The sequence below is a fragment of the Oncorhynchus masou genome, chromosome 26 (assembly GCF_036934945.1).
Source record: "Oncorhynchus masou masou isolate Uvic2021 chromosome 26, UVic_Omas_1.1, whole genome shotgun sequence".
NCBI classification, from domain to species: Eukaryota; Metazoa; Chordata; class Actinopteri; order Salmoniformes; family Salmonidae; genus Oncorhynchus; species Oncorhynchus masou.
The window spans coordinates 416,112-428,608 of NC_088237.1; the positions used below are offsets into that span (position 1 = coordinate 416,112).

Genomic DNA, 12,497 nt, shown 5'->3' on the forward strand with positions numbered 1-12,497 from the left:
ATTTGATGAGCTTCAGCTTTGAAAAGCTCCTCTCTGCTTCAACTACGGTCACTGGAAGAGTTAGACAAATTCTGAGAGCACAAATTTGGATACAATTCTGAGAGCTCCCTTTCGTGTACAAACATCAGCAGTTCAAGCAGGGTCATGGTCTTCGATGGCAAGTTCTTCAGTTCCTGTGCAAGCTTTCTGCCATCCAAGTGTGAGTGTTCTTTATAGTGCAGTGTCATACTCAGGGCCTCACAAGCCTTCTGTCATATTTTCATGCAGTTCTGGTGTTCTGGACTGCTGTCTTTTGAAGTCAGCAAAGAACTTGCATGTTTCCAGTCTGTCAGTCCTGAATTTGCTAAATACATTTTCTTCTCAGAAAAGAGTTTGCAGCAGAAGCAGAAGAGGCTGTGTTTTCTTTCAGAATTGTTTCACCACTCACCAACTTCTTCCATCATTCTCATTCCTTGGGAAAACAATGTTAAGTGGTACCTCACTTGATCCTCTGCAAACGAGTTGTATCTGAATTCTGTCAGTCAGAACTGAAGGCCAGTCAGCAGGGTCTATAGACAGTGGTTCATCCTCAGCAGCAGGATTTAGTGGGGATGCCTCTCCAGGCATTTCTAATGGAGAGCACATGGACATTAGTTTACACCCGTTATTCACAGCATTTACAGTGGTGGAACATCCCACATAGATACCCAGTAATAATAAAATCATCATTGTTACCTACAATATGGAAACTTAAAACTTTGCAAAGGGGAAATTATTTATTTTGTTTGTGTTATGCAGGGTTGATCACATAAATATATGTGTGTGTACCCACACACACACACACACGTGCAGGTGTGCACAAACACACCTGAAGAATCCTGCTGTGGAGAAGTGAAAGCACATGGGTCTTCATCCGCAGACAACATTTGTGAAGACACCTGTGTGGCTGAGGAGGTAGAGGGAAACTCATCCTGAGGCTCCAAGATCATTTCTGAAGAGGCCTGTGTGGCTGAGGAGGTAGAGGGAAACTCATCCTGAGGCTCCAAGATCATTTCTGAAGAGGCCTGTGTGGCTGAGGAGGTAGAGGGAAACTCATCCTGAGGCTCCAAGATCATTTCTGAAGAGGCCTGTGTGGCTGAGGAGGTAGATGGAAACTCATCCTGAGGCTCCAAGATCATCCTCTGAGAGGCCTCAGGAAGATGGAAACTCATTTTTGAGGCCTCAAGATCATTTCTGAAGAGGCCTGTGTGGCTGAGGAGGTAGATGGAAACTCATCCTGAGGCTCCAAGATCATTTCTGAAGACGCCTGTGTGGCTGAGGAGGTAGATGGAAACTCATCCTGAGGCTCCAAGATCATTTCTGAAGACTGCCTGTGTGGCTGAGGAGGTAGAATGGAAACTCATCCTGAGGCTCCAAGATCATTTCTGAAGAGGCCTGTGTGGCTGAGGAGGTAGAAAACTCATCCTGAGGCTCCAAGATCATTTCTGAAGAGGCCTGTGTGGCTGAGGAGGTAGATGGAAACTCATCCTGAGGCTCCAAGATCATTTCTGAAGAGGCCTGTGTGGCTGAGGAGGTAGATGGAAACTCATCCTGAGGCTCCAAGATCATTTCTGAAGAGGCCTGTGTGGCTGAGGAGGTAGATGGAAACTCATCCTGAGGCTCCAAGATCATTTCTGAAGAGGCCTGTGTGGCTGAGGAGGTAGATGGAAACTCATCCTGAGGCTCCAAGATCATTTCTGAAGAGCCTGTGTGGCTGAGGAGGTAGATGGAAACTCATCCTGAGGCTCCAAGATCATTTCTGAAGAGGCCTGTGTGGCTGAGGAGGTAGATGGAAACTCATCCTGAGGATCATTTCTGAAGACGCCTCCAAGTTCAAACTCATCCTTTCATGAAGAGGCCTGTTGGCTGAGGAGGTACAGTGAAACTCATCCTGAGGCTCCAAGATCATTTCTGAAGAGGCCTGTGTGGCTGAGGAGGTAGATGGAAACTCATCCTGAGGCTCCAAGATCATTTCTGAAGAGGCCTGTGTGGCTGAGGAGGTAGATGGAAACTCATCCTGAGGCTCCAAGATCATTTCTGAAGAGGCCTGTGTGGCTGAGGAGGTAGATGGAAACTCATCCTGAGGCTCCAAGATCATTTCTGAAGAGGCCTGTGTGGCTGAGGAGGTAGATGGAAACTCATCCTGAGGCTCCAAGATCATTTCTTTCAGAAGAGTTCTTCCTGAGGAGGTACTCATCCTGAGGCTCCAAGATCATTTCTGAAGAGGCCTGTGTGGCTGAGGAGGTAGAGGGAAACTCATCCTGAGGCTCCAAGATCATTTCTGAAGAGGCCTGTGTGGCTGAGGAGGTAGAGGGAAACTCATCCTGAGGCTCCAAGATCATTTCTGAAGAGGCCTGTGTGGCTGAGGAGGTAGATGGAAACTCATCCTGAGGCTCCAAGATCATTTCTGAAGAGGCCTGTGTGGCTGAGGAGGTAGATGGAAACTCATCCTGAGGCTCCAAGATCATTTCTGAAGAGGCCTGTGTGGCTGAGGAGGTAGATGGAAACTCATCCTTTTGTTCCAAGATCATTTCTGAAGAGGCCTGTGTGGCTGAGGAGGTGAGTGAAACTCATCCTGAGGCTCCAAGATCATTTCTGAAGAGGCCTGTGTGGCTGAGGAGGTAGTGAAACTCATCCTGAGGCTTCATCCGCAGACAACATTTCTGAAGAGGCCTGTGTGGCTGAGGAGGTAGATGGAAACTCATCCTGAGGCTCCAAGATCATTTCTGAAGAGGCCTGTGTGGCTGAGGAGGTAGATGGAAACTCATCCTGGCCAGTGCCAGAAGGTGCTCCAAAAAATGTCAGAAGTGGCCCTGAATTTACATTGACACCCTAATTACATTTGTTGCACAATTAAATATGTCATTATGCACAATTTATCAAACTTTCAGATTAGGAACCAAATGAACCATACAACCTCCTTGGCTAATTCTAGGCATAAGACACCCCAAAAGACTCAATATATCACAAAATATACAACATATCAGCATAAAGTATTTTAAGTTAGCCTACAGCATTGGAAATTCCCCTTACTGAGCTCAGGACCTAGTCAATACAATCACAAAAAACCTTTACGATGTTACCTCAATGAAAGTAAACCAAATCAATAATGTGCTAGTTAGGTTGTAATCGTTTTGCTGTAGGCTACACATATTATCATGATGAAACTGTGTGAAATGATATCCAATGTTATGTAAGCTAGTTGGACAGAAAACGTAATATTGTCGCCCTTTGCGTAATAGCATAGCAAGCAACATAGCAACATAAGCTAACAAGCATAAGTGTTATACAAGCCTATTTCATTAATGCATAATATTATACTCATAAAGAGATGACATAGCTGCATACCCTTATCGTTTGCACGTTTCTCCTCTTCTTCGTTCCTCTTTTTCCTAACCTGGGCACCTGATGGCTTAGAACTTTTCTCATCCATTTGTGTTGATTTGGCATTTGAGCATCAATACATTACCCATCTCCCAACACTGTCAACCAAGAGTGAAGACGAAACCAATTCACCTTTGTGGTGTGCAGACTGGTTTTATATTATTCTTAACGATTTCACACAAACCAGCAAAAAATGCAACAATGTGTCTGTGAAACTACAGTGGGGCAAAAAAGTATTTAGTCAGCCACCAATTGTGCAAGTTCTCCCACTTAAAAAGAGGAGAGAGGCCTGTAATTTTCATCATAGGTACACTTCAACTATGACAGACAAAATGAGAAAACAAATCCAGAAAATCACATTGTAGGATTTTTAATGAATTTATTTGCAAATTATGGTGGAAAATAAATATTTGGTCACCTACAAACAAGCAAGACTTCTGACTCTCACAGACCTTCTTTAAGACGCTCCTCTGTCCTCCACTCGTTACCTGTATTAACCTCTTGAACCTCTGGGGGCAGTATTTCATTTTTGGATGAAAAAAGTTCCCGTTTTAAACAAGATATTTTGTCACGAAAAGATGCTCAACTATGCATATGATTGACAGCTTTGGAAAGAAAACACTCTGACGTTTCTAAAACTGCAAAGATATTGTCTGTGAGTGCCCCAGAACTAATGCTACAGGCAAAACCAAGATGAAATTTCATACAGGAAGTGAGCCAGATTTTGGAGGCGCTGTGTTCCAATGTCTCCTTATATGGCTGTGAATGCGCAAGGAATGAGTCTACACTTTCTTTCGTTTTCCCAAGGTGTTTGCAGCATTGTGACGTATTTGTAGGCATATCATTGGAAAATTGACCATAAATTGACCATAAGAGACTACATTTACTAGGTGTCCGCTCGGTGTCCTCCGTCGAAACTATTGCGTATCTCCATTTTGAACAGAGGAGAAACCAAACTGCAACGAGTGATTTATCATCGAATAGATATGTGAAAAACACCTTGAGGATTGATTCTGAACAACGTTTGCCATGTTTCTGTCGATATTATGGAGTTAATTTGGAAAAAGTTTGCGTTGTAATGACTGAATATTTGGGGGTTTTTCTTAGCCAAACGTGATGAACAAAACGGAGCGATTTCTCCTACACAAATAATCTTTTGGAAAAACTGAAAATTTGCTATCTAACTGAGTCTCCTCATTGAAAACATCCAAAGTTCTTCAAAGGTAAATGATTTTATTTGAATGCTTTTCTTGTTTTTGTGAAAATGTTGCCTGCTGAATGCTTGGCTTAATGCTCTGCTAGCTATCAATACTCTTAGACAAATGCTTGTGTAGCTATGGTTGAAAAGCATATTTTGAAAATCTGAGATGACAGTGTTGTTAACAAAAGGCTAAGCTTGTGAGCCAATATATTTATTTCATTTCATTTGGGATTTTCATGAATAGTTAACGTTGCGTTATGGTAATGAGCTTGAGGATACGGGATTGCTCGTCGCAACAGGTTAATGGCACCTGTTTGAAATGGTTATCAGTATAAAAGACACCTGTCCACAACCTCAGTCACACTCCAAACTCCACTATGGCCAAGACCAAAGAACTGTCAAAGGACACCAGAAACAAAATTGTAGACCTGCACCAGGCTGGGAAGACTGAATCTGCAATAGGTAAGCAGCTTGGTTTGAAGAAATCAACTGTGGGAGCAATTATTAGGAAATGGAAGACATACAAGACCACTGATAATCTCCCTCGATCTGGGGCGCAAGATCTCACCCCGTGGGGTCAAAATGATCATAAGAACGGTGAGCAAAAATCCCAGAACCACACTGGGGACCTAGTGAATGACCTGCAGAGAGCTTTGACCAAAGTAACAAAGCTTACAATCAGTTACACACTATGCTGCCAAGGACTCAAATCCTGCAGTGCCAGACATGTCCCCCTGCTTAAGCCAGTACATGTCCAGGCCTCTTTCTTTATTTTATTTTATCAGGCAAGTCAGTTAAGAACCAATTCTTATTTTCAATGACAGCCTGGGAACAGTGGGTTAACTGCCTGTTCAGGGGCAGAACGACAGATTTGTACCTTGTCAGCTTGGGGGTTTGAACTCACAACCTTCCGGTTACTAGTCCAACGCTCTAACCACTAGGCTACCCTGCCGCCCTCTAAAGTTTGCTAGAGAACATTTGGATGATCCAGAAGAAGATTGGAAGAATGTCATATGGTCAGATGAAACCAAAGTATAACTTTCTGGTAAAAACTCAACTCGTTGTGTTTGGAGGACAAAGAATGCTGAGTTGCATCCAAAGAACACCATGCCTACTGTGAAGCATGGGGGTGGAAACATCATGCTTTGGGGCAGTTTTTCTGCAAAGGGACCAGGATGACTGATCCGTGTAAAGGAATTAATGAATGGGGCCATGTATCGTGAGATTTTGAGTGAAAACCTCCTTCCATCAGCAAGGTCATTGAAGGTGAAACGTGGCTGGGTCTTTCAGCATGACAATGATCCCAACCACACCGCCCAGGCAACAAAGGAGTGGCTTCGTAAGAAGCATTTCAAGGTCCTGGAGTGGCCTAGCCAGTCTCCAGATCTCAACCCCATAGAAAATCTTTGGAGGGAGTTGAAAGTCTGTGTTGCCCAGCAACAGCCTCAAAACATTACTGCTCTAGAGGAGATCTGCATGGAGGAATGGGCCAAAATACCAGCAACAGTGTGTGAAACCTTGTGAAGACTTCCAGAAAACATTTGACCTCTGTCATTGCCAACAAAGGGTATATAACAAAGTATAGAGATAAACTTTTGTTATTGACCAAATACTTATTTTCCACCATAATTTGCAAATAAATTCATTAAAAATCCTACAATGTGATTTTCTGGATTTTTTTTCTCAAATTATTTTCTGTCATAGTTGAAGTGTACCTATGATGAAAATTACAGGCCTCTCATCTTTTTAAGTGGGAGAACTTGCACAATTGGTGGCTGACTAAATACTTTTTTGCCCCACTGTATATATTCACAGTATTATGAATGAATTGTTGTGTATTTGGTAGCATTTTGTAGTGTGACTGATTTTACTAATTGCATTTGTACTGTACACAGTTAGAGGTGCGCTATTTGATAGATTCCCCTGCTCCAGGCTCCCAGTGTTGAGACGTGAGTTCAACCTACCCCCGCCCCCCTCCCTATCTCGTACTTCTGAGTAGGATACCTTCCCAGGCAGTAGCCTGCCTAGCTCACAAACTAGAATCAGGGCGCCCACTCCGACAAGGTTGACCCACAGTCCCACACGGTGACATGATATCATTGGTGTGACGTGTAAATGAGCGATAAAGAACCGATCATGCAAATTTCACCATTCCAAAAATAAATGTGCATGTGCCCTGTGCCCTGTGCCGCCCCCGGCAAGATGCCAATGTCGCCCATATCTAAATCCGCTACTGTACAGGTGTGCCAAGCTTGTAGCATCATACCCAAGAAGACTTGAGGCTGGAATTGCTGCCAAAGCTGCTTCAACAAATTACTGAGTAAAGGGTCTGAATACTTATGTAAATGTGATATTTCAGTTATTTATTTTGTATCAATTGCTAAAAAAAATCTTAAACCGTTTTTGCTTTGTCATTATGGGGTATTGTGTGTAGATTGATGAGGGGGGAAACTGTTTAATACATTTTAGAATAAGGCTGTAACGTAACAAAATGTGGAAAAGGGGAAGGGTACATATACATGCTGTACCACAGCCATTGTCCCATAGAATTCAAATGAGTAGAACGGCCATTCCCATCCGGAAGTGTTGGTTGGGGTGAACAACAAGTAGCCTCTTTTCACAGGCGATGTATCTCTGACACAATGCCTGTTATCATTATATGTGCATTCTTAGTTGGAGACCCCCAGTGTGATTGGATCTTCTTTGATCTTCTTCAATTCTAATTCTATGTTCAGTGCAATCTCTGTACAGAAATACTAGCTAATACATTGATTTACTAGCTAATACAGTCTTACTAGCTAATACAGTCATACCTGCTTATATTAAACTCACGTACAGTTAATAGACCATATAAACGGAGTAGAAAATATTACCTCAGAGGAGCTATAAATCAATAAGTTCAAACCAGAATATTATCTGGTCGCCATTTTGTCTTGTTATTCTATGGCCTTACCTAGCTTAGGCGCAAACACAGTCATCGATATGTCAAAATCGCTAACAGTTTTCATAAAACCAATTTCAACATTTAAACATAACAATTTCAACATAAATGGTAAGTTTCACTCAGATACCCATTTCAACTAACATTTTCTCTAAAAAATGTGCATTTGTGAACCACGTACCTGTTTAACAGATCAAAGAAAAATGAAACGAGGAGAAGCTGTTAGAGTTGTTGAGGCGAGAAAGAAACCGCTATGCTTGTGCTCCTAACCGCCCCCTGCTGGTGGCAACATGCATAAACAATTCCCAATGGAAATCAATGGAGGATTATACAGTAAAATAATGATTACAACAATAATATCTAAACCATGTTTCATAAATACAATGTGATTCCATAACCTTATGGGCAGCCACAACTTTAGTGTATGACAATAAACATTCATACTTAGATATGTTTCTGTGAGTTTTCAAAACGTTAACATCACAAATTATAAACCTACAATAGTTGGCTACACCATCTCAATCTAATCTAAAAAATAAAATGGCAAGTATCCTCTACAGTAGCTACAAGAAACAACAAAGTAATCATAAGGTTGCTTAAAACCAAATGCAATAAGAAAATAATGAATCCCTACTTCTGAGATGTATGTACATTTAAAAAAAATATGCCATCAAAAAATATATACACTCTTCTGGAATATATTTCAAAGCAGCAAGGAGGGCATTAATCAGAGAGGCAACAAAGAGACCAATGATAACCCTGAAGGAGCTACAAAGCTCCACGGTGGGGATTGGAGTATCTGTCCATAGGACCACTTTAAGCCGTACACTCCCCAGAGCTGGGCTTTACAGAAGAGTGGACAGAAAAAAGCCATTGGTTAGGCAAATACGTTTGGTGTTCGTCAAAATGCATGTGGGAGACTCCCCAAACATATGGAAGAAGGTACTCTGGTCAAATGAGACAAAAATGTATTTTTTTGGATCATAAAGGAAAACTCTATGTCTGGCGCAAACCCAACACCTCTCATCACTCCGAGAACACCATCCCCACAGTGTAGCATGGTGGTGGCAGCATCATGTTGTGGAGATGTTTTTCATCGGCAGAGACTGAGAAACTGGTCAGAATTGAAGGAATGATGGATAGCGCAAAATACAGGGAAATTCATGAGGGAAACCTGTTTCAGTCATCCAGAGATTTCACATTCCAGCAGGACAATGACCCTGAGCATACTGCTAAAGCAACACTTGAGTGGTTTAAGGGGAAACATTTAAATGTCTTGAAATGGCCTAGTCAAAGCCCAGACCTCAATCTAACCGAGAATCTGTGATATGACTTAAAGTTTGCTGTACACCAGCGAAACCCATCCAACTTGCAGGAGCTAAAACAGTTTTGCCTTGAAGAATGGACAAACATCCCAAGTTGCTAGATGTGGCAAGTTTACAGAGACATACCCCAAGAGACTTGCAGCTGTAATTGCTGCAAAAGGTGGCTCCACAAAATATTGACTTTGGGGGGGTGAATAGTTATACACAGTCAAGTTATAATTTGTTGGTCTTATTTCTGGTTTGTTTCACAAGAGAAAATATTTTGCATCTTCAAAGTGGTATGTATGCATGTTGTGTAAATCAAATAATACAAACCCCCCAAAAAGTCAATTTAATTCCAAGTTGTAAGGCAACAAAATAGGAAAAAAATGGCAAGGGGGTGAATACTTTCGCAAAGCCACTGTATATTAGGCCATATATGCCCATATATTACTTTCCCATATGGGTATCCAGTGCTATCCTGATGTAAAGTGTCAGGCTCATTAAGCGCAGATAGCAGAGACCTAATTCCTATCCTTTCCTCATCAGGGGTCTTCAACTCCTCATTGCATCATGACCGATGAACAATAGCGGCAATATACTACCTGAGGCTAACCTAGATTACAATCCAACCGGGACATTTTTTCTTTATGGGCCTTTGAGCCAGATTAGACCCAGTTTACATTCAACTAAATCCCCTCCCTCTCCCCTTCCTCCAGGTACGGTTTTGATGATGTCCCTGTGTGAGGTAGTACACGTGTATGAGTTCTTGCCATCTCAGAGGAAGACGGAACTGTGTCACTACTACCAGCGCTTCTACGACGCAGCCTGCACTCTGGGGGCCTACCACCCCCTGCTCTACGAGAAGAACCTGGTCAAGAGGATGAACCAGGGGCTCGACAGGGACATCTACACCCACGGACGGGTCACCCTGCCTGGGTTCAGCACTCTCAACTGCACCCGGGGGCCTGAAATTGTACCAGCAAGCGCTGACTGAGATAATAAGAGAGATCATATTACAGTCAGAAACACACACAGGTGGTAAATACAGAAACACAATCATATTCACAAGCACAGCATGTATAACAATATGACTGACTACTTTATCATGTGCAATCCCTTCACACAATCTCTAAATCATGGACCGATGGACACTGACAGACATGTATACATGTTTGACACTGCCATAACTAAATGGAATCTTGCAACTAATGTAAATACCCGTTACTCGCTCAAACACGCACAGGTGCACAGAATTCCTTGTGACAGCACATACAAGAAATCACACACATACATCATACAATGGACTGTCTGCAAAAAAAAACACAGACTCACAGTTTTGCCGATATCCCTCTTTCCCTATGTGAATATAAGCTATAAGCGTAGTCATTCCACTGTGAGGCGCTGTTGTCCTGTCTCTGTCTCTCGGGTTGTGACTGAGGGACAGAAAGAAGAGAGCAGCTCCTCTCTCATTACTGAAGATTGTCTCTGCATGCCTGCCTTCAGCTGCACTACCACACACACATATACACACCGAACCTGTACCCTATGTGGACTAGTTGAAAATGGACTTGAAGAGAAACTGAGGAGACTGCATGAAGCTCTGACAAGACGAGTGGCACCTCTTGGATATGCTATATAATTGACCATAGACCTGATGGAGATAAATCCCTGAGCAAAATGTGAAGGCTAACTGAAGGAAGCAACTGGAGTTCATAGCATGATGCGTGACATCTAAGGGCGACCCAGAGATTACCTCATCAAGACATGGACCAGATACATTGGGTCACAGAGGTCATGCGGTGACACACACACACACACTAGCCAGACTAGCAGTCTTCTCACTCATGAATGAGCCAACCATCCAGCCCACCATGGACCAATGAGAACTGAGAACAGTTGTTCTGGACTGGCTGAGGATTTTGTGGGCATTTAATGCCCCTTTGTGGGTGAACAAAATAACTGGATTATTGTATTTCCTTCCGGGAAGAAAAAAATGGAAGTTTGTTAAAAGTAGAAGTTTGTTTTGGCAAATAAAAACCCTGGTCTGCATCCAAAATGGCAACCCTGATCTAATCAAATGAAGAAAGAATTTCTAGGACTGCACTGATTTACCTACTCTACGAGAACCAAATAATGCTTAATTTGTCATTTTTACTGAGATGCATAATAACTTTATAATTTACACCTCCAAGGGGGCTTTATAGATTTAGAATCATTGATGTCAAAATATTGAAAATATAAGTAGAATGACAGTCAAACCCCCTTGTTGTTGCACTTCTGTCCATGTTTGCCAGCCTTTCTCCCCTACCCTGCCTGTTACGTGTCAAATGTCATAGCATCTCATCATTCTGCACTCATAAGCTAATTCTATACCATCCTGCTCAGACAACTCCAGTCAGGACTTTTAACCATTAATGTGACTCCTGTTCATAGGAAACCACTGCTCACCTCGGTAACACTGCCCACACGTTAGCCGCCCCTACGTTACAAAACGCTTTTACCCAATATTGCACAAAATGGTTGCTAAGATTGCCAATACGGTAGGGTTGCTGATACATTTTCAAAAGTAAGAATGATCCGAATAATGTAATTGACTTTGAATTTGTGTTCAGATCATTTGTTAAACCAACTGAATGAATGAATGTGCTTCTGGAGTGTGCATTGTTGCACTGCCTATACATACATCCACCATTTCCCAACCAGCACAGAACATTCTCCTAATGTTGCCACAACATTGGGAAAGTAAGGCTGTTTATGTTATTTTTAGACCATTGCTAGGGGTGTTTTTAGAATGTTTACAGATGTTGTTTCATGGTTTCTTTGGGACTTCTGTCACCCTGATATCAATGTGTACCACTGAACAGAATATTAATGCAATGTGTAAAGTGTTGGTCCCATGTTTCATAATCTGAAATAAAAGATCCCAGAAATTTTCCATACGCACAAAAAGCTTATTTCTCTCAAATTTTGGCCACAAATTAGTTTGCATCCCTGTTCGTGAGCATTTCTCCTTTGCCAAGATAATCCATCCACCTGACAGGTGTGTCATATCAAGAAGCTGTTTAAAAATCATAATCATTACACCGTTGCACCTTGTGCTGGGGACAATAAAAGGCCACTCTGAAATCTGCAGTTTTGTCACACAACAAAATGCCACAGATTACTCAAGTTTTGAAGGAGCGTGTAATTGACATGCTGACTGCAGGAATGACCACCTGAGCTGTTGCCAAATAATTTTATGTTAATTTCTCTACCATAAGCCGCCTCCATTGCAGTTTTAGAGAATTTGGCAATACGTCCAACCGGCCTCACAGCCTCAGACCACGTGTGTGGCGCCATGTGGGCGTGCGGTTTGCTTATTTCACTTTTGTGAACAGAGTGCCCCATGGCGGTGATGGGGTTATGGTATGGGCAAGCATAAGTTACGAACAGCGAAAACAATTGCATTTAGAATGCACAGAAATACCGTGACGAGATCCTGAGGCCCATTGTGAGGCCCATTTATTTTAAAAACCAAGCAAGGATATGCATTTTCTTAATACTATTTGAAAGGAAACTCTTTGAAGTTTGTGGAAATGTGAAAATAATGTAGGAGAATATAACACATTACATCTGGTAAAAGATAATGCAAAGAAAAAAACATGCT

At 42.2% G+C, this 12,497-nt stretch overlaps 1 protein-coding gene across 2 annotated transcripts in view; it reads left to right on the forward strand.

Annotated features, from left to right (window-relative positions):
* Positions 1-11,786, forward strand: part of st6gal1 (ST6 beta-galactosamide alpha-2,6-sialyltranferase 1) — a 159,434-nt gene extending 147,648 nt beyond the window's left edge. For both annotated transcript variants that reach the window (XM_064938034.1, XM_064938035.1), the window contains one exon: positions 9,568-11,786. In XM_064938034.1, the coding sequence (XP_064794106.1) occupies positions 9,568-9,845 (278 nt within the window). In that variant the 3' untranslated portion in view covers positions 9,846-11,786. The remainder of the gene's footprint in view (positions 1-9,567) is intronic.
* Positions 11,787-12,497: the final 711 nt, after the last annotated feature.